Source organism: Capra hircus, chromosome 7 (assembly GCF_001704415.2).
Source record: "Capra hircus breed San Clemente chromosome 7, ASM170441v1, whole genome shotgun sequence".
NCBI lineage: Eukaryota > Metazoa > Chordata > Mammalia > Artiodactyla > Bovidae > Capra > Capra hircus.
In genome coordinates this window covers 97,172,162-97,194,743 of record NC_030814.1, presented here as the reverse complement: position 1 = coordinate 97,194,743, position 22,582 = coordinate 97,172,162, and the positions used below count along the sequence as shown (strand labels likewise).

General features: G+C 52.9%; 1 protein-coding gene across 2 annotated transcripts; it reads right to left on the bottom strand.

Moving 5' to 3' along the window:
- C7H19orf57 (chromosome 7 C19orf57 homolog) lies at positions 1,802 to 22,581 on the bottom strand. Of its 2 annotated transcripts, XM_018051214.1 has the most exons (9): positions 22,496 to 22,581; positions 21,636 to 21,687; positions 16,299 to 16,479; positions 12,439 to 12,520; positions 12,120 to 12,224; positions 9,564 to 10,844; positions 5,520 to 5,608; positions 2,810 to 2,902; positions 1,802 to 2,462 (listed from the first exon to the last, which is right to left on the bottom strand). In XM_018051214.1, the coding sequence occupies exons 2-9, from the start codon at positions 21,664 to 21,666 to the stop codon at positions 2,336 to 2,338; spliced, it is 1,989 nt and encodes a 662-aa protein (XP_017906703.1). In that variant the 5' UTR covers positions 21,667 to 21,687; positions 22,496 to 22,581; the 3' UTR covers positions 1,802 to 2,335. The 2 variants fall into 2 exon arrangements, with proteins under 2 accessions (XP_017906703.1, XP_017906701.1); XM_018051212.1 differs by lacking the exons at positions 1,802 to 2,462; positions 2,810 to 2,902 and having other exon boundaries at positions 5,525 to 6,750.

Sequence of the window (22,582 nt, the reverse complement as noted above, 5' to 3'; positions counted from 1 at the left end):
TTCCCCAACTGCTGTTTGGATTTCTTTTCGCCCTGGGGCGCTGGGCTGAGGTGCTTTGGTCCGAGAAATGGCAGCTGTGGGGTTCTGGGGGGTCGCCCCAGCCGGGCACTTCTGAGCAGACACTTGCAGCGGAGTTAGTGCCATGGATCTCGTTCCTGTGACTTGTGTTTGCAGACTTTTCTGGCCACCTCTTGCATATTGATGTCAGATGGGTAGAATCCACCACACTGGAGGTGGGGGCCTGATTTGAGGGGGCAATGGAGAAACAAGAGGTCCCCCCATCGTTGTCTTCACCTCAGAAACCCTCAGTGAATGTTTATGTTACCATCAATGCCCCAGAAACTGGGGACCAGAGTCACATGCCAGGCCCTTCAGAGCAAGGGAAGGACTTCTGGGTTGGGGCAGGGTGAGGGTTGGGGGTCATAAGGAATGGGAATATGTCCTGGTCGGCTGTGCCAGACAATGCCTTGGGCAAAGGGCACTGTGGAGGCTGTATGTGTTCAGGAGTGGGAGGGGACAGAGGTCCATCCCCACCCAGGGAGTGTGATCTGGTTCTCCTGGGGGGCTTGGATTGGGGGGGTCCCCACCCCGTGTCTGCCTCCTCCACGCCAAGATCTGTTCCACCAGCCTCGAGGGGGCAGCAGGTGAGAAGTGCCAGTCCACATTCCTTCCCCAATCTGAGGGATGGCCTGAGCCTGGTCTCCACCCCCAGCCTACAGGTCTCCTAGGGTTGAGTCAGGGCAGAATTTGGACTTCCCAGAATTTGCCCTTGGCTTTGCCACTTGATCCAGGACCTGAGGCCACCTGAGGAGGGCTGTGGTGAGCCAGGGATCAGAGAACGCCCTTGAAGACAGCCTACTCCCCAGGCTTGGAGAGAAAAGGGAAGGAGGAGAAAGAAGGCATGAAGGAGGCCTCCTTAGCAGTGCCAAGGGTTTCACCATGGAGTCAGGGGACACAGTACCCCAGCCACTCTCAGCTACCTACAAATGCTAATTGTATAAGCCAGAGCCACTGGGGCTTGAGACCCAGGAAACGGGGTGACGGCACATTTGGTGGGTTCAAGGAAGGGGCTGTCCATTCTGCAGGGTGAAAAGGCTGGGGGACTCTGAGCCACCTGAATGGGATGTCCCAGGTATAAGAAGGTGGTGGCAGGAGGGCCCTCCCTGCCTTGGCCCTAGGAATTAGGGTGCAGGACCCACCGGCAGAGCAACAAATTAGTCTTGGTCTGGTCCACCTAGTGGTGACCTATTTAACAGAAGCAATGTCTTCTGCAAAACGGGTTCGACAGCAGCACTTGGGACTGCTAGTGGCAATGTGACCTCACTGGGGCTGTGGTGAGGCTCACAGGGTGTGCACGCACTTGCCCTCAGCACCCTCCAGGCATTAGCTGTGTCTGCATCAGTAATAATTCCCACCCAGGGTTGCCTCCTAGACCAGGGCTTCTCGGCAGCTTGTCCCCCAGAGGAGAGGCAAGGCCGACTCAGCACTGAACTCCAGCTTGGACAGTCCAGATGTCTCAGTGGGCTGACTGGTCCACAGATACTTGTGTGCTGGAATTTGTACACATGCACATCTCTGCACGTATCCACCTGCTCCAGGAGAGTCTGACATGTGCTAACGCGTGGGGACCCCTGGACTCTATCTGGGAGTGGGGGCCCCCGGCAGTACACCAACTTGTCTTCGCAAGGAACATGAGAAGCAGAAGGAGAGAGAGGTGGTTAGGGAGGTTTGTGGGCAGGCCATCAAGGAACTGAAAACGCCTCCAACCGCAAACAACAGGTCACACGGTCTGAGGTCTGGCTAAGGCATCATTTATTAATGGGCTTCCCAGAAGAAATAAAATGGAAATCCGGTGAAAAACAAGGGTATGACCAACAAAGCGAGCCCTTTTCTCCTCCAGGAAAGAAACAAATTCTGAACCTTCAGTAACCCTAGCTAAGGAGCTGAAATTTGCAAACTCAGATAAACATCTGGGCGGCCCTGGGCCCCTGGCTCAGAAGCAGCTGGCTTCCTGGGGCCCCAGAAGGCCTGCCGCAGGCAGGAGCAGGTCCCCGCCCCACGAAGCTCCCAGGGGAGGCCGGTACAGAAGCAGGGCCTGCTACATTTCCCGTGGGAAGCCGACTTCCAGGTCAGCTGAGGGAAGGTTTCTGGGGCCCCCAGGACCGGCATGTCAGAAGGTCAAGATAGTAGGGTGGGGCGAGCACACAGGGTCTGCAGAGGGATTGTTCCCCACTGTTCGGCAGGACATTTCTGGGGGCCAGTGAGCTTACAGGAACACACACCACAACCCTAGGCAGTTTGGAACCAGCTACAGATCCCTCCAGGACTGCTCCCCTCAAGGGAGGGTCCCCGCCCCCTTTGCTGTGTAGGGTGTGGGGGCCTTCCCGGCTGGCTTCGCTTTCCGGTAGTAGTTGAGGCGCTTGAAGGTCTCCAGGTCCCGGTGGGCGCTCATAATCAGCCGGCTGGGTGGAAACAGGCCTGGGCTGTGCCCCACCTCACACTTGGGCACACTGGCCTGCTCACATCAGTTCACTCACTCATGGGTACTCAGGTCACACCCACATAAGCACAGGTGTGTGCACAGTCCGCATCAGCCTGCTGCAGGCAGGCTGTGACCCTTCTAGCCCCTCCTCAGAGCCTGACAACTCTGTGAAGGAGAAGCTTCCCAGAGGCCCCTCACTGGGAGGCCAGGCCCAGCCTGGCGCCCCAGGATCACTGGTGCACCGGGCCCTCCATCACCCACCCCCGGCCCCATCCCCTCTGCCCGTCCCAGGGACTGTGGGTCCACAGGGCCCAGCCCAGCCCTTACTTCAGGTTGGAGAGCTCCATGACTAGGCCCCGCACGGTGTCTGTCGCGTCCTCTATGCTGGCGGCCTCACACGTCTTGATCCCCACTCGTGTCCTGGCGGGAACGGAGGCAGGAGGAGAGGCCTGAACTCACTGGAGAGCCCCACCAGCATCCACTGGGGGTGCTCTGCTGGGCCCTGAGTCGTCTTCTCCAGAGATGAACACCCTTGATAGCTATGACGCTCCCCCCCCCCCCCTGCCCAGGCAGGGCCCTGATGGCCAACCCCGTGCCTCTACTGCTGAAAGCACACCCAGAATCCAGCCCCTCCCCCACCAGGTGGCTCCTGAGGGGCAGCTGCCACACCCGCTTAGCCCCCACCTCCTGCCCTTATATCCTGTTCCCTCAAGTGACTTGGGAGGGGCTGTGGAAATGAAAACCCAGCCCAAATCTCTCCCCGCAGCCCTACACCATCCACCGTGCCTCCAGACCCACCCCCTCCCTCTTGTCCCTCTTGCCCCTGTTCCAGCCACACCGAATTCCTGGCCATTCCTGTAGCACTTCTTAGGGCTCTGGAATGTTCTTTCCAGAATGTCTCCTCCGTGGGGGAGGGAGAAGATGGGAGGGGGACCCTCCCTCTCCCTCCCCATCCACCACACGTTAAAATCTTAACCCCTTCCCTGCTATCTTTTTCTCCCCACCACTGACCAGCTAATAATTTGCCTGCCATCTGACCAGCTAATAATTTGTCTGTTGCTTACCACCACCCCCCAACTCCCACCCAACTAGGGAGAAGCTCTGTGTTTCTCCCCAGTGCCCAGAGCAGGTCCAGGAAGACCTGGCATTGGAGGGCATCAGTGCCTATAGAAGGGGTAGACATGGGGGGGCACTACCGTATCTACTAGGTATAGCCTGTGGGGGAGGGGTGCAGAGGGTCATACAGCTTAGCAGATCTCCTGGGCTGTCACTAGAGGAAATATGGTTCTGCCCCACCTGCTTTAGTCACCCTGAGATGACTGGTCAGCCTGGGCCTGTTTCCTGCCTTTTCTCTCTTGGCCAAGGGCCATAGAAGCAGACCCCAGGACCCACCTGGGGGCTTCCAGCCATCCACGTGGGGTTGCATCGAGGCCGTCAGAGATTCACACACGAATCTGCCTCCTCTTGGCTTAAACAATAGTAGGGGCCTTCGCTGGTGGTTCAGAGGCTAAGAATCCACTTGCCAGTGCAGGGGACATGGGTTTGATCCCTGGTCTGGGAAGACTCTACATGCTGTGTGGCCACTAAGCCTGGGCTTTAGAGCCTGTGCTTTAGAGCCTGCGCCCTGCAATCAGGGAAGCCGCCAGGGCGAGAAGCCTGTGCGCTGCAGCAAAAAGGAGCCCCTGCTCTCTGCAACTAGAGAAAACCTGTGAGCAGTGGCAAGGACCCAGCACAACAAAAATAAATGTTTTTAAAAAAACAATAGTGGGGCCACACTGATTAAACTGCCTCTGGTTCCCATGCAGGGAGCGGGTGTGTGCGTCTGTCAGGGGAAGCAATGTGTGATACCCCAAGTACTATACACAGATGTGTGCAAGGGCAGGGGGTGGGAGGCCTCCCTCTTCCCTGAGGAGGAGGAGCAGGAGGAAGAGAAAGGAGACATTCCGCCAAGGGTTGTATCCCTCATCTCTCCTCCACACCTGCCAGACAGACACAGAAACTTGGCCATGAATAATCAATCGGCCACCACTCTGCAGTTTAAGTACAAGGTTAACAGGAGAGGACTGTCGCACAGTGCTGGCGGTCAGCAAGGCTGGGAGAAAGGACAGGAAAGGAGGTGATGGACTCTGAGAGGGAAGCTCTGGGGTGCGGGGAGAGGACCCTTGCAGCACACACCTCCATGGCTGGAGGAACACACCTGGTGCCTGTAGGAGGGAGAGAAGCTGGCTGCCTTGGGGAACAGAACCAAGCAGGAAAGAAGATGGGACAGACTGGGGACTCTGGAGGGCCCGAGGGCGTCAGAGCAGGGGTGGCCCCGAAGTCACGCAGGCCAGTGGCTCCGAGCTCTGACTGGGTCCCCGCTCCCTCCATGGAGATTCAAGGAAAGCTCCGGACCGTCTCTCCAAGAAAACACAACGTGCATTCAAACCACCACAGAGCTGGGGTCACCATCCCAAGGGACCTAGGGAGAGATGCTAGCTTGGGTACAGGGTGCTGACGGAGTTCTCCACTCCCAGGGAGCAGGGGGCGTGGGAAGTTTGCAAGTGGGAGTGGGAACCTTCCTGGCAGTCCAGTGATTAAGACTTTGCACTGCAATGCAGGGGGCCTGGCTTCGATCCCTGGTGGGGACTAGGATCCCACGCCAAGTGGCATGGCCGAAAAACGAAAATGAAAAATTTGGGGACTTCCCTAGTGGCCCAGTGGTTAAGACTCCGTGTTCCCAGTGCAGGGGGCCTGGATTTGATCCCTGCTCAAGGAACTAGACCCAGCATGCTGCAACTACAACCCAGCGCAGCCACATAAACAAGTAAGAAATTCAGGGCTTAGCAACCTTATTGGACAGAGAAAAGTGAGGCCCCTCGAGGGAGAGCCAGGGTCACCTCCATCACCCTCATTCACAAAGTGGGAGCTCAAAAAGCTGGGGTGGGGGAGAGATGGGGGCTCCAGTCCCAGGAAAGCAGCCACGCTCCCCGCTTCCAGAGACCAGAGGAGGACTCCTGCCAAGGCAAGGTCCCACGGTGCCTCCCACTCCGCCTACCTCGGCTGGGCCTCAGCACAGGGGCCTCTGTCTGCACGCGGGCCGGTGCCAGGCCAGCAGGGGTCCAGCTCACCTCCCACAGGAAACAACTGGAAAAGGAGAGTGTGCGCACATGTGAGTGACCCGGTTGGGAGAAGGGAGAGGGGCCACACAGGTCTGGCTTCTCCTCCGCCACGCTCTGAAGGCCGAGGCGTGCTTTCCTCCTGCAGAAGAAAAGTGGTGTGGGGGACAGACGCCATAACAGCCAGACCTGCAGGCCACCAGTCCGGCTGCTCTCACCGCCCCCTCAATACTGGGCCTGACCCCAGGGACCTCTCCTGGGCCCCAGCCTTCGGACAAGCTGATCTGATCCACCGGCGGGTAGTTCCATCCCATATTCTCTGTCCCTGACAGCTGAGGCCTGGTGTGGTCTCAGGCCTGTCCTGCAGTATCTAGGAGGGGTCAGAGAAGACCCTGGGGGTGCTGACTGTGGTGAGGTAGGCGGCTGGCATGGAGGGGCAGAGGTCGGCCAGATAAGCCCCAAGTTTCATGTCAAGGAAAAGATTTTGCAAATATATTTTGAAGGGAACATTCATAATTAATGCGGGAGGGAGAGCCAGATAACCCTGAGAAGCTTAAATTTCTAAAGGTCAACGGTGGTTTAATTTTCATGGAAAATGTCAGGCTCAGTGGCGCAGGTGACGGCTCTTTGCCTCTTTGCAGCGGCTGGCCCAGGGCTGTCTATTCTGAGGAGACCCAAGTCCTGGGTGGGGGATGCGGTGAAGGGCTTGAGCTCAACCTGCCAAGGGTCCCGGGATACAAAGGAATGGACATGAAGAACTGTCTGCAGCTCAGCGGCTTTCACTCAGGGATGACTCCATCGCCAAGACACATCATAAGTGTCTGCAAACATTTTGGGTTGTCACGCCTTTGGAAGAGGGTGCTCCTTGTGTTCAGAGGGTGGGGGCTGGAGGCCAGGGATGCTGTTCAGCCCCCTTCCATGTACAGGACGGCAGCCAGGCCCCCAAAGCCAGCAGTGCCAAGGTTGGCATGACTGTTCTAGGCAGTGGTTTCTCCCATGCGCCCGGCCGACTCTCACGGAGGCAACTCTATGACTTAAAGTACAATTCAGGGACTTCCCTGGTGGTCCAGAGGTTAAGACTTTTTGCTCCCAATGCAGGGGGTCCCGGGTTCGATCCCTGGTCAGGGAACTAGATTCTGCATGGCGCAACCAAGATCCGGCACAGCCAAACTAAAAAAACAAAAAAATTCGATGCCACAGATTCAGCTAAGTTTGGTCATAAGGAATGTTCTCCTTCCCAACAAGGACCACGGCTCCCACCAGGGCTGTGTACAAGTTTGCCATAACAAAGGTAGTGCTTATCCTGAAGGCACAGCAGTGCACCTTCCCCCTTCGGAGGCCACCCACAGGGGCCACGAGAGGGACCTGGGAGTCAGGATTTTAAATGAGGCCCTCTTTACGAGAGGAGGGGGCTCCACCGGCCCTGGGGTGAGCATCAGGTCCCTAGGGAGCCACGATAAGAGGGCAGCTGGGTTTGCAGCCAGCCTGTCACTGCTGCGAGTCCCCAGGGGCCCCTTCAGCAGTGGAGCTCACAGCTGAGCCCGCTGAGGCCGCGGGCCGAGACGCCATCCACCAGCACTCTGTTCCCACAGGGCTTTCCTGCCAGGGACGGGTCCTGCCTTCTGGAACCTCCCCATGGGAACCTGTGCTAGGGTTGCCCCGACTTGTTCAGGAAGGCCCGGTGTCAAAACAGAGCGTGCCTGGGCGTCCACGGCCCTGCCAGGGCAGTGCCTCCTGCAGTGGGCCCGTCCACCCTGGGCGCTGCTGGATTCCTGGTGCTCCCGGCTCGGTGGTGATTTGAGTGTGCTTGCTGGCGGCACGTCCAGCAGGGCTCTCCTTGGCTGGCTAGATGCCGCCCAAGGTTCCAGCTGCTTCCTCAGCCCTCTCCCTCGACCACGGCCCAAGATGCCAGAGACTGGGGACGACCAAGTTCTTCTTTCCAAGAGAGGGGTGTGCATTTTTAAGGGCTGGGGCTTTAATTACAACGTTTCAGCTCTGTCCAGAACCTGAGTGCCTTCCTTTTCCCGGGCGTCCGCGTTTAAAGGCCATGATCTAGCCACACTGTGACTCGCTTTCTGTAATCTTGCTTGTCTGGTGATCACAGCAACGTGTGATGCATAGTACAAAGAACTGGAGCCAGGGCAGGGAGGCCCGTGTCACAAATGACCCCTGGCCATCCCTTGGGAAGGCAGCGCCTGAGACCCACATTTCCTAGACCCAGACATGGTTTCCCTCCACGGCTGGAACAGCTGGCTTCCTCCAGCTGGGCACCAGATGACGTCCTTTGCTTGTTTGGGGGCTGTGTCTTAGGAAGAGACTCTTTAAGGGCAGAAATGACAGGGTACAAAGTGCTCACTCTGGGAGAGGCAGATGGAATGGCACTACTGAAAACCTCTGGGGGCAGAGATCTGTTTGCCACCCAGATCTGTTCATTCCTGCCACAGAGCAAACTCTCAAACCTCAAAAACATTTTCAAACAGGGGACTTCCCTGGTGGTCTGGAGGATAAGACTCCACGCTCCCAATGCAGGGGGCCCAGGTTCAATCCCTGGTAGGGGAACTAAGATCCCACATGCTGCAACTAAACCCAAGCACCCCAACTAGAGAGCCCGAGTGCCACAACAAAGACCCAGAGAAACCAAAATAAAGAATAAATTAATAAGAGTTGAAAAAAAACTTTTCAAACACCCCCAAAATAAAGTTTTAAAACAGGGATGGCCAAAGAGACGGAGGCCACGTTTGTGAAGTGACATGGGCTCTGTGTTGGTTCCAGGTCAGAATGGTTGAGGCACAGCCGCAGAAACAGGCCACCTGGGCGTATTCCCTCCCGGCTGCCTCATCGCGGGCAGGTGCTCAACCTTCCTCAGCCTCTCAGCCGCACCCAGTGTGTGGAAAGAGAACCGCCCACCTCTGAGCGTGAGGCCACAAGGCACTTAGGCTCAGGTGGGCAGGCTGCTGCCAGCGATGTGGTGCCTACTGGGGGGTGGGGCCAAAGTGGGGTTGCCACCTGCCCAGACTAGTGACCACCCACGGCCAGCACAAGCTCAGCGGGCAGATCCCTGAAGGAAAGCCCTTGCAAATGCCAGCAGACAGGACTTCCCTGGTGGATAAGACTCTGCCTGCCAATGCAGGGGACATGGGTTCGATCCCTGGTCCAGGAAGATCCCACATGCCCTGGGGCAGCTGAGCCCCTGCTCCACAACTACTGAAGCCCTCAAGCCGTACTGCCCATGCTCTGCAACAAGAGAAATTACTGCAGTGAGAAGCCCTCACACTGCAACAGCAAAAAAGTAGCCCCCACTCGCTGAGAACTAGAGAAAGGCCGCGCAAAAGCAGAAAAGACCCAGCGCAGCAAAGTATGTAAATAAAAAGATGCTAGTCACCATCTGACAGCAGAGTTGCCCCAAATCTTCAATTTGTGAAAGAAAAAACGAAAAACCAACTGCAAAGCACAGTGAAGTGAAAAACAAACAGAAACTCCAGCAGACAAATGAAAGTTCATGTATATGTTTGAAAAAGAATGGTATCAGGTGACCCTAAAGATGGACAGAGGTTCTTCCCAGCAGGGGAGTGAGGTCCCGCCCCATGGGTCCAGTTCCGAGGTCCCTTGCTTGTCCAGGTAGCCCCTTTTGGTCTGGCGCCCTCTAGACACCCCTAAGCAATCCCCAGGCAGAGCCAGGCACTGAGGTGTGCAGGACGCAGGTACACCGGGGGCTCTGCCTGGGCCGACAAAATGTGTGTATCACGCCCCAGGGCTCCTCAGCTCCCAGACGGACAGGCCCCTCAGAGAAAGGCAGGTCCAACCTTCCCAGGACATCACTGGCTCCACACCCACTGAAGCTGTGACTCAGACCCTAGGACTCATGCTGAATAAACAGGTCACCACGTGCCCCTCTTCCCCCGACTACTGGACGGTTTGGGAGGGTTCGTGGCCTTCTGGCGCCTGCCCTGGGGCATGTGGCTGTAACTTGGGGAAGTTCTTACCTGCTCAGGTGGGGCTTCAAAGCCAGGGGCTTCCAGGGCATCCTGTATTTGGCTGTCTGGCAGGAAGTCGAGTTCCATGGCTGGTGACCCCTCCCAGATGGCCTGCTTGGAAGAGTCAGCGGGGCGCCAAGGCTGGCCTACGGGGCCTGTGGGGGTGTCTGGACTGCCCCGGCCTGCCCCAGCATCCTGGGGAGGGCCGCCCGCTGCTTCTTGGTACATCGGTGCAGCAGAGGCTCTGAGGGACAAACTGAGCCCCTGGAGGTCTTGCTTGAGGCTCGGGCTCCCTAGCTCAGCTGCCTTTTCACCTGCAGGTTGTGACAGCCGAGGCTGCGAGCACATACCTCCCAACCCTTCCTGATCCGGGCCTGGCACCTGGGTCTGACCAACATCTGGGCCCATTTCTAAGGCTGAAAGGCTGGGATCCCCAGCTACTAGTGTGGGTTCTTGGGTCTCATGGGGCAGAGGCAGGGAGGCTGCAAAGCACCCCAGGATGTCACCAGGGGGCTCATCTTCCCGTTGTGCCTCCCCTCTGCCTCCACTGGTCACCCCAGTGAGAGGTGCGCAGCTGAGCAGGGCCCTGCTGCGGCCTGCGTTGGGAGCCTTCCCACTGGGAGAGGCAGGCACCCTGGCGCTGACCTCCCTGTCTGGCACGGCCACCCTCAGAGCCTTGTGTTCTGGCTCAGCGGGGTCTGTGTTCACATCTGTGATAACAATAGCCCCAAGTGGCGGGCACCGAGGGCAGCTCCAGCTCCACTCTGCTTCCCTGCCAAGGGTTTGCAGGGAGCGAGGAGGGCCCAGGGCTGCAGATGGGGGCTCTGGGCCCAGGAGGCTACCTCCTTCTTCCCGGAGCCTCTCAAGTAGGTCAGCACCTGCTAGCGCTCGGGCACCTCTCTGCTGGGGGGCTCCTTGCTCTGGCTCCGTCTCTCCAGTGTCACTGCCTGGCAGGGGCCCTTTTTGGCCGTGATTGCCTGGAGCCCAACCCTCCTCCGTGCTTCCACCCTTGGGCACATTGGTCCCAGGCTCTGACAGGCAGTCCTGGCCAGCCCTCTCTGAGGCCGAGGGCACCGTCCCCGACTCTGGGGAGGTGTTGGTGGAGACAGAGGGCTGAGGATCCGCATCACTGGGCCCAGGGGTCATGGGGCTTAGGCCACTGGGCTTGGTGCAGGTGCCATCTGCCTGGGTCTGGTGTCCTAGGTCCCTGGCCTCCTGAGGGGCAAGTCCTGGGGACTCTTCGCGAGGCTGGCTCCTGGTCTGCTGTGCACTGGGTTCTGGCAGTGTTCCCTGTGGAGAGAGAAAGACTCCGCCTCGGGCCCTCAGTAATCAACTGCTCTGAAGACTTTTCTAGTCATCACTGCCCCATATGAAGCCTCAGAAGCCACGAGGATGACAGTGCACCCAAACAGGGATCTGTGCGGATCCTGGGTGGGTTTCCCTGGCGGCTCAGCGGTGAAAAACCTGCCTGCCAATGGAGTGAGTTCAAGGCGAATAAAGCTGCAGTGAACATGGATACACAAGCATCTGTTCTGTTTATGGATGTTACCCATGTTTTGTTTAATTCATTCATCCATCGACAGAAACTTGTGGCCATACGGTTTCTACAACTTCCTCGGAGTCTACTTAATGCTCTGGAGATCCATCCAAGTGGTTATGTGTATCTCACTAGTTTGCTCTTTTTGAAATTGTGTTCTGTGGTGTGAACGGACCACGATTTGTTCAACCATTCACCCGCTGAAAGATACATGGGGTGTTTCTGGTCTGGGGAAATTACAAACACAGCTGCTGGGAACGCCCACCAATCACTTTTTAGGGGAGTGTGTTCCAGAGACAGCGATCGTGACCCCTGGAGCTGACAGGGGTAAGGACAGGCCAGCATGCTGTAAGAGCCTCCTTGGCTCATGCAACAGCTTCTGAGAAGCAAAGGGGTTAAGGGACAGAAATGCGGGCTGCCTTTCTTGATTCACTTTTAACTGGAGGATAATTACTTTATAGTATCGTGGTGGTTTCCACCGCACAACAATGTGAATCGGCTGTAAGTATACATACATGTCCCCTCCCTCCTACCTCGTGCCCACTGCAGCCCTCTGGGTCATCACGGAACTCCGGGGTGAGCTCCCTGTGCTGAGCTCGGGCCGCCTCTCTGAGTTTCGCGACTTTCACTCAGTTTGGGGCACAGAGCTCTGGCCTCTGCAGCCTCAGTGCGCACTGCCCTGAGCGCCTCTCACAGGCCTGGAGGCTGCTGACATAGCCCCTGCCGTCCACAGATGCCTTCAGGGCTAAATATGGTGGTGGGGGGGTGTGGAGAGGGGCAGGGCTGCGTGCACACTCAATTGTGTCTGACTCTTTGCGACCCCATGGACTATAGCCCGCCAGGCTCCTCTGGCCGTAGGATTTCCCAGGCAAGAATACTGGAGGGGGTTGCCATTTCCTTCTCCAGGAGATCTTCCTGACCCAGGAATCAAACATGCACCTCCTGCATCTCCTGCTGAATTCCTGCTGAGGTGGGGCCAAGAGGTGGTACACCTACAGAGCTCAGCCTGGCTGATGGTAGGACCTTACCGAGCTGAACACCCCCATCCCGAGGCGTTCTTCCCTCCTCTCTGCTTGTCTCGTCACTGTCTTCCTGGGTTTTGCAAACTGAGGGACGAACTTCCCCACTGAGTTCTGTGAACCAGATACAACAAGAACAAAACAGCAGTAAAGATGAAGGAAGAGTGAGTTCTTAGAAATCAAGCATGAAAACCCCAAAACCGGTTTCTGTCTTGCAGTCTGTGCCTTTCAGCCCCAGCACACACTCCCACCAGTGGCTGCTGCTGCTGGATACAGACAAGCTCCCCAGCATCTTCTGTGCCTATGTGAGGCTACAGAGCAGGCTCACCTGGGAAGGAGGAAGGGGAACTGGCTCCTTCTCTGGCTGCCCAAGGAGCCTGGAAGGAGCGTCTGCTTCATTATCAGGACAGCTGGAAGGAGAAAGACAAAACAGGGGAGGTTCTCGAGTCCTCCTACACTGTTACCTTGTGCAGTGAGACAAACAATGGAATTCAAAGGCAGAGGAGTGCTCGGAGTCCCCGAAGAGGGCGTCCCTGGAGCACCTGCTGAGAAAGCGCGGGGTGGAGAAGGGGACGTAGGACTGCCAAGAAGCATTCGGAGTCCCATGCCTAGAAGCCAAGCTGCCTTCTCTGGCAGTGTTTACTCTTATAATCCCAGTAACTGGCTCCTGGAATAAGAACAGGGATTCTCATTTGGACAGACATCACAACCCCCAATTCTACAAATGCTAAACGGTTGCAGATAGAAAAAAAACGCACTGTCTAAAAACACGAGTGTATTCATAATTGCCAAAATGTGGAAGCAATTGAGAGGCCCTCAGCGGGTGAGTGGATAACTAAGTTGTGACAGGCCTTTCCTGATGGTCCAGTGGTAAAGAATCTGCCTGCCAATGCAGGGGACACCGGTTTGAGTTCTGGTCTGGGAAGATCCCACATACCGAAGGGGACAAGAAGCCCCTGTGCCATAGCTACTGAGCCCCTGATTGGAAACCGTGATTACTGAGCCCATGGGTCCCAGAGCCTGCGCTCTGCAACAAGAGAAGCCACTGCAATGAGAAGCCCACACCACGACTAGAGAGGGGGCCCTGCTCTCCACAACCAGAGAAAGCCCACGCACAGTAACGAAGACCCAACCCAGCATGGCCAAAGATAGATAAATAAATAAAATAATTTTCAAAATAAACTCTGGTACATGAAGTGGGACAGCATGCAGGGTGAGAGGAAACAAGCGCTCCTCTACTCAGTGCTCTGTGGTGGCCTGTATGGGAAAAGAACCCAAGAAAGAGAGGACGTGTACACAACTGGTTCACCTTGCTGTACACTGGAAACTCACACAACACTGTAAATCAATTAGACTCCAATAAAAAAATCTGAATTAATTTTTTTTTTTTTTGAATTAATTTCTGACCACACCTCAAGGAATGTAGAACTTCCTAAACTAAGGATCGAACCGGTATCCCCTGCACTGGAAGGGTGGCGTCTTAACCACTGGACCACCAGACAAGTCCAGACTTTTTAAAAATAAATAAGCAAAATTATGCCATCTGCTTTATAAAATAAAATTTAAAAAAAAAAGAGCTCTCAAGCCATGAAGACATGTGGAGATAACTTAAACGCATGTTACCATGTGAAAGAAGCCGATATGAAAAGGCTATGTATTGTATGATTCCAATTATATGATATTCTGGAAAGGGCAAACTATGAAGACAGTGGAAAAGATCAGTGGTTACCCAGGGTGTAAGGGAAAATGAATAGACCGGGACTTTTATGGTTGTGAAAGAACTCTGCATGATGTTATACTGATATATGTTATTACTCCTCTAGTCAAACCCACGAGAGTGTACAACACACAGAATGTAAACTTTGGGGCTTCTCTGCTGGTCCAGAGGATAAGAATCCACCTGTCAATGCAGGAGACCCGGGATCAATCCCTGGTCCAGGAAGATCCCACATGCTGCGTGGCGACTAAGTCTGTGTGCCGCAGCTTTTGAGCCCGTGCTCTAGAGCCGGGGAGCTGCAACCACAGGAGCCCGCACGCCTTAGAGAACACGCTCTGCAACAACAGAAGCCACTGCAATGAGAAGCCCATGCACCGCAACGAGAGGAGCCTCTACTTGCCACAACCAGCGAAAAGCCTGGGCAGCAGCAAAGACCCAGCACAACCAAAATTAAACAATAAAACACAAAAAATCTGAAGTAAACAATGGACTGTGGGTGATTAACATGTGTCAGGGTAGGTTCAGTTCAGTTCAGTCATTCAGTCGTGTCCAACTCTTGGCGACCCCAGGGACTGCAACGTGCCAGGCTTCCCTGTCCACATGTTAATGTAGCTTCATCCTTGATTAAAAAAAAAAAAATGTACCATTCTGGTAAGGGATGGCGGTCACGAGGGATGTGGGAGGGCGGAGGGTATATCAGAAATCACTGTACCTTCCTCTCAATTTTATTGTAAACCTAAAACTGCTCTAAAAAAATAAAGCCTTTTTTAAAAACTGGTGAGACTTAAGGTTATACCAAACAAATGTGGATATATATATTGTTAAAAAAAACAAAAACAAAAAAACAGAACCTGGAACTGAAACTTCATGATTTCAACTTTAGAAGTGGAGCAGGATAAAGCATGAAGCTACACTAATGGGCTTGGATCGTGCCAAGGGAGGTTATGGAGACAGAATAAGTCTAGATACCAATGGCAACCGTCTGCTCGAAATTTTTTAATTGGGATGGGTTGTTTGGGCGGCTTCTGGGATACTGGCAAGATTTCATTTCTCAACGTAAATGTGCTAGGCTGATTGATTTATGTTGCTTTTTTTCTGCTACATTTCTGCACAGGCGGTATTTCTTAATAAAACATTAAAAAAACAGAAGCAAAGGGGTGGGAACCCACTTCTTCGGGTTCTGATTATTCTTGTGGACTCAGATAGCAGGGTGGGCAGCGGCCACGACCCCATCAGACCTGATGGGCTCTCTGGGGTGAGGGACATGGTGACACCGTCATGTGTGTCTGGGAGGGTGGCTTAGCTGTGACACGTGGCCCCTCTCTTCCTACCACACATGCAGCTTAGCCCTAAGACTGCCAAGACCTGAGATCAGACACACACCCCGGGAAATGGGCCTGTAGGCCGGGCCGCATGCCTTACTTTTTCATGCAGAAAATGTGCTACACCAGTCCACGGTGCTTCCTCTGAAGACTTCAGACAGCAGGAACTATCCTTCTCCCGACTCCTAATGACCCTTTCTACTTTGCTGCAGTTACATATGGCTTACCCCCATGGAGACTAAATGGTTCTCCAGAGAGTTCCTTTCTTCCCACCGTGTTTAATTACATATTTCTTGAAAATATATGGGAACTGGGAAGCCATAGTAGTGAAGAGCACAGGAACCAGATGAAGCCAGAACTGCAGCCCACCCTGTATGAGCTTAGTGGCCCTGGGTAAGTCATTTGATTGCTCGAATCCTCAGAGTCCTCATCAGTCAAATGGGGTTAAAAACCTGTGTTACAGTGCCATGAGGATTAAATAAGCAGACGTGTGCAAAGTATTTATTATTAGCACATTGCCTGGAACATAAAGATGCTTAATCCCCCCTTATGGGTTATTATTTCACAGACCCACAACTCCTTCAGTGCCCTTTTCATTAAGAAGGCATGTGGGAGGACCTCCCTGGGGGCACACTGGATGAGAATTGCCTGCCAGTGCACGGGACACAGGTGCGGCCTCCGGTCCACGAAGACTTCGCATGCCACAGGGCACCTAAGCTTGTGCACCACAACTACTGAGCCTGTGTGCTACAACTTACGCCCACATGCCCAGAGCCTGCGCTCCACAGCAAGAAAAGGCGCTGCACTGAAACACCTATGTACCGCAACCAAGTGTAGCTCCCACTGTCTGCAACTGGAGACAGCCCATACGCAGCAACAAAGACTCAATTCAGCCAAAACTAAGTAAGTAAACAAGAAATAAATACAGCTTAATTAAAATTATATATATATTGACTTTTCTCACTAGAGACAAGTCTCTAGAGCAAAACTTCAAGAACCTCAACCCAAGGGCCTTGACCCCTGTTGGGGAGGCACAGCACTGGCAGGGTCACGTTGGCTGGTCCCCTGTCCTTTGCATCCTGTCCACTAGGTCACTGTGCTGTGCCCACTGTCAGAGGAGAGGCTTGCTGGATGTTCTGAGCCACCTACCTGGAGGCTGCCTGTCCTGGTTCCTCCCCACTCTGCTCTGCAGAAGGAGTGAGTCCTGATCCACCTTCTGATTCTTCAGGGTGATGCAAACAGTCTAACAGGGAGCTCTGGCTGGTGGCCCCGTCAGAGTCTTCTATCCTTGGGTTCTTTGGAAGTTTCCGAAGATGGAGTCCTTCCCTTCCTGGTTTGGAGACAAAAGATTAAGGAGGCTTCCCTTCATGGTGGTCCAGTGGTTAAGAATCCGGCTGGTAATGAAGGGGACACAGGTTCAATTCCTGCTTTGGGGAGATCCTACATGTCTTGTGGCCACTACTGACAGAATTAGGATAAATTACAGGAAAGTCAGTGTGGCCTAGTGGAACCCAACAAGAGAAGCCACCACAATGACAAGCTTGTGCACCGCAATGAAGAACAGATGCCGCTCGCTGCAACTGGACAAAGCCCTCACGCAGCATCGAAGCCCCAGCACAGCCGAAAATAAGTGAAAAGAAAAAAGAGAATTCAAGGGGTGGGGGACAGTGGGAGCACACACTGCCGTGACCCACAGCCAAACACATCTGGGTCGCTGATGCGACCTGAGGAGGCTTGTGCAAAGGGCAGGAAATTCCTGCTCTGACGCTTGCTTGGAGAGTGAGAGATGGGATGGACTGTCATCCAGGTGGGACCCACGAACTTATGGGGCCATGGGATTCAAAGGCTTTTAACTTGTGGTCTGGTCATGACGGACGCTGGATCCTGAGGTGACCTGGCCTGGCTCAGAATCACAAGACAACCTGTCCAGCTGACTGTTTCTCTGGGGAAGTGGTGAGAGGTGTGTGCTGGTTCCCTTGGATCTCAGCTCAAATTGTCCCTACAGAGGGGCCATTTTTTTTTTTTTTCTCGGTGAGAGAGCGTGCGGGATCTTAGTTCCCCAACCAGGGATCAAACCTGTGCCTCCTGTGAAAACAGAGTCTTAGCTACTGGACCACCAGAGGAGCCCCTAGAGGAGCCGTTCTTGCCCTTTCTATACAGCAACTCCTCTCGGACCCACGCTCTGTTGTATTCACTTCACATCTTTTCTGCAAGCGTCCGACGAACAGGGTCGTTTACCGTCTCCTCCACTACAACGTGTCCATGCAAGGAGGGGCCTCAGTTATCTCACTCTCTGCTGGGTCTCAAGTGGCTAGATGAGCATCTAATAAACAGTTGGTGCTCAATAAATGGGGCTTCCCTGACAGATCAGTTGGTAAAGAACCAGCCTGCAATACAGGAGACCTTGGTTTCATTTCTGGGTCGAGAACCACTCAATAAATACTTGGAAGATGACTGAATAAATGCATGAGAAAATCCAGATCACCTCCCAGAAAATGCAGATGACATTAAATTTTACGTACCACTCTGGTTTTCCATGACATTTGTAGAATGTCCAACCTGGGAAAACTGGGACCCAGAGTCATGGAGCGGTAAGGAGGTGATTTCTCAGCTCAGTTGCCTCTTGGTCCCTGCTACATTCCTAAAAATACCTTTCCCATCACTGAAAGCAATTCAGACCCTAAAGGTGCTTATTAACTTCTATTTGTTTAACGAAGGGAATTCCTTTATATAGAAATTGCCAATAGTGGCTGACTTGTCAGAATGCTCCAAAATCTGGCCCCAAATGAACCATTTATTCAATGAACAAATAATAAGGGTTGACTCTAGTTCAGTTCCATGCCAGACACTGTCTTGAGGACTCAGGTATGTTATGATAAAACTTCGAGGTAGAGTCTTCATGTTGTGCCATGTTATGGATGAGCAAGCTGAGGCCTGGAGAGATCAGACTCTGAAATGGGATTCAGGCAGTCCAGCTCCAGAGCTTTCACACTTAAGTGTACCTGAACACTTACTGAATACCTATATATACTGCATCTCTGACCAGGGAGTGAGAACAAACAAATAAACCAAACCCAGGTCTGATTTTTCTGGAGGTTGTCACAAAGACCTTTCCATACTCAGCTCCTTATATTGTTCAGTTGTGTCCGATTCTTTGTGACCCCATGGACTGGAGCATGCCAGGTTTCCTTGTCCTTCACCATCTCCAGGAACTTGCACAAACCCATGTCCATTGAGTCAGTCATGCCATCCAACCATCTTGTCCTCTGTTGTCCCCTCTTGAAGTAAACCCACTGAGAGTTTCCCAGGTAGTTCAGTGGTAAAGCATCCGCCTGCCAATGCAGGAGACACTGGTTTGATCCCTGGGTCAGGAAGATCCCCTAGAGAAGGAAATGGCAACCCACTCAAGTATTTCTTGCCTGGGAAATCTCATGTACAGAAGAGCCTGGAGGGCTATAGTCCATGAGGTTGCAAAGAGTCAGACACAACTAAAACAACAACAAATTCATTGAATGAGCTCCCTTCCTCCAACACTGAATGCTAGAGTCCTCCTCAGCGTCCATTTGGCTTTTTGGGTTCCACTAGACCACACTGACTTTCCTGTAATTTCTCCTAATTCTGTCAGTTACAGTTCACATGGGCCCATTTAGAACCTTACCCCATTGCTGTGCATTTGATTAGCTCCCTTGGTGAGAAGCATTTTTCCTTTCCCCCTGATTTGACTTTGAAGGAATCAACTGCAGGATCTAAATCTCATCTTGATCTCATCTTCACCGTGCTTCCCGCCCTCCGCCCACTTTATGGACCCACCCTGGCACTGCACCCAGAGCAAAGCTCCAATGAATGTTTCTTATACAAACACATTTCCACTTTGTGGTCTACCAGGAAATGCAAAAATATAGCGGCTTCATTTGTTTAGTTTCTTGAGAAACCCAAACACTAGCTTGCTTTGCTCATCCAATGGACACTTATTAGTGCCAAATAAAAAGCAAAAATACCAACAGGAGTGAAGAGGCTCCCATTTTCTTCCTGTGATCCATCCCCACAGGATTAATTTAAGAAAAACGAAAGCAGAACCTTGTGTTCAACACTAAAGGCCAAAGACATCAGGAGGGAAAGGGTTCTTTCACCACCTGCCAGAATCGTTTTTCTTTTTCCCCACCCATCCAGGACATACAGAAAGAACTTTCCTGGGCCAGCCCAGGGTCCACTGAGATGAGGAGTCCACTGCCAAGAGAGGCCCCGAATGACCTGCTGTGGGTGGGCCTGGCTGGCCCCAGCTTCCGCCTCCAAGGTCACAGAAATTCCTGTGCCTCCAAGCAGCTTGTTACTCATCTCTGCACAAACATCTTTTTTTTTTGTTAATAATTCTATTTATTTATTTTTGGCTCAAGCTCTCTTCTAGCTGTGGTATGAAAGCTTCTCACTGCAGTGGCTTCCCTTTTTGCGAAGCACAAGCTCTAGGGCACACAGGCTTCAGTAGTTTTGGCTCCGAGGCTCTAAAGCGCAGGTTCAATAGTTCTGGTGCAGGGGCTTACTTGCTCCACGGCATGTGGGATCTTCCCAGACCAGGGCTTGAACCCCTGTCTCTTGCACTGACAGGCAGATTCTTTACCACTGAGCCACCAGGGAAGCCCTTACACCAAACGTCTTTGATCTGTTGATTTCTTTCCTGCCCTACATCCTACTCTTGAAGTTCATTAGCCACTAGGTGAAGGGATCATTCTTAAATTTTTAAGAAATTTAAATTCCTTAGCCAATGACAGGGGAATGGAGCTATACCACATAATACTGGATGTTTTCCTTCTGAACGAGGCAATTCTCTATGTATATTGAGAGGTAACGATGATCGTGAAAATCCATGAAGTTGAAAATCAGAGGTTGCATATCAGTATGTTGATGATTATATTTATCCAATAAAAACACTGTATTTGTATATATAAAGAAAAAGTCTGGAAGAAGTAGGGTACTGAAATTTATTTCTTGTTGTTTATGCTACACGATGCGGTTGATCCAGGCTTCCCTCGTGGCTCAAGTGGTAAAGAATCCAAGTGCCAATGCATAAGACACGAGTTTGATCCCTGGATCAGGAAGATCCCCTGGAGGAGGAAACTGCAACCCACTCCAGCATTCTTGCCTGAGAAATCCCACGGACAGAGGAACCTGCGGGGCTACAGTCCACGGGGTCGCAAAAGAGTCGGACACAACTGAGCGACTAAACAATAACATGGCTGACCATCATCCTATGGTTGTGGGTGGCTTTAACATTAGCGGAAGGTGAGGAAAGGGTAGACTGAACTCTGAAATATTTTTACAACTTTTCTGTAAGCTCAAAATTGTTTCAAAATGAAAAAAAATAATAATCTGAAAGGACAATCATAACAGCAGCATATATCAGTGTCCTGCCGTGCGTCTACTCTCAGTGCTTCACAAATGCTGATTCACATGTGAGCTCTAGGGCAAAGTTCTCAGCTTTGGCACTATTTGGGGCACTACTGACATTTGGGGCACTACTGACATTTGGGGCCAGGTCATTCTGGGCTGTGGGGGCTGTCCTCTGCGTGCTATGATTTTGAGCAGCCATCTCTGCTCTTGACTCATGAAATGCCAGTACCTCCCACCCACCCAAACAAACACACCAGTTGTAAAACCCCACAGTGTCTCTAGGGACTTCTCTGGTGGTCCAGTGGTTAAGACTCCTGCTCCCAATGCAGGAGGTTCAATCTCTGGTCAGAGAACTAGATCCCACGGGCCACAACTGAAAGATTCCACATGCCACACTTAGGACTTGGCACAGCCAAATAAATGAATAAATACTTTTAAAAAAATGTCTCTAGATATTGCCAAATGTCCTCTGGAATCAAACTGCTCCCCGCAACAGGTTGAGAATCACTGTTCTAAAGGACAGGGTGGGGAGGTGGGAGGGAGGTTCAAGAGGGCGGAGACATACTTGCGGCTGACTCATGTTGATATGTGGCAGAAACTAACACAATATTGTAAAGCAATTATTCTCCAATTAAAGATAAATTTTTTAAACATTTTTAAAAGAAAATAAAGGAAATGGTATGTGCTCTTTATTATCTCCTACTTGCAGGAGGAAAGTGAGACAGAGTAAGTTATCTGCCATCACACAGGGAGATGAACCTAGGTCTTTTGCTTAAGCCACATACCAGCACATCAAGCTCTATTCACGGGGCATCTCTGAGAGTGGACCTGCGTAGAAGCTGCACCCCTCCCTGAAGCCTGCAGGCCTCCCCTAGGCTGTGGGATCCCACTACAGGCTGGAGGAAGCTTCACAAAGCTTTCACTTTTTACTATAAGCACTTCTCCATAACTTACACTTGCACTAAGTCATCGTGTGTATTAAATCACTGTTGTTATTTTAAGGAGCTTGGTGTGGTCACCTTAGCATTTCTGCAATAAGCCCACATTCCTCCTAAAAGCAGAAGCAGCAATAAAGATGTGTCAACTTGATCGTCCAAATACCTGAAGTCCGAAGCTTCTTCCTCTTACTCATTTTCTCTCTCCCTAGAGAAATCTGAAAACAAGGAGCAAATCTCATCATTACAAGCAGTTCCTGTCTCTCAGGTACAAGACCCAGTGGCCTTGGCTGAGGCCACCCCTACCCGACCTAGACCTATCTGGCTGCCCCAGGGGTCAACAGAGCCCCAGTAGGGCAGAGGATGGGAATCATAGCTACCTTGGGCTATCTCGGCATGAGAATTTAAACTCCTCCACGCTGCAGAGAGGGAACTGCCTATTTTCTGCCCAGGATCTGAGAGCACCTGGGCCGGGGTATGGCCCCTCTAGTCTCTAAGATGGGGCAGCCTATGTGAAGCTCCCTTCCTCCAGGCTAGGGTACTTGGGACCCTTCCAGGGACACCCCAGGATTTTCGAGGTGACACATGGGGCCCTGCAGGGTCATCTGAGGGCTTTAGAGGGGAGACCTGGGACCTTTCAAGGGATGGGGAGGCCCTTTGGAGGATGCCTGGGGCCTTGGGGGAGGCCAGAGTCGCCACCACAGGTCCATTCCTTCCAGCCTAGGAGCCAGACAAGCCCAATCTGACCTGGGTCAGAGTTGTTGAGGTCCCTCTGTCGTTACCAGGAACTAGGAAGGTCTACCTGGATCTGCTGGGGGATAATTCGGTTATTTCCGTAAGGTTTTTTTTTTTTTTAAACAAAGGCAAAGTTGTCCCTCACGGAGGCCGGGCAGCTCGAGGTCTGAGGCCTGAGTGCTGCGGACCTTGCTTCTGGTGACCAGGCCCATCCTAACCCTACCCTGGGGGCAGAAAGCGAGAACTGCCTAAACCAGGAAAGACCAGAGCTCGCAGATGAACCGGCCTCACCGTGAACCCAGGGGCCGCCACCAGCCCTCACACCTGCAATCGCTCCGCCCCGCGCACTACAAGGCCCTGCCGCGCACGCGCTATGCC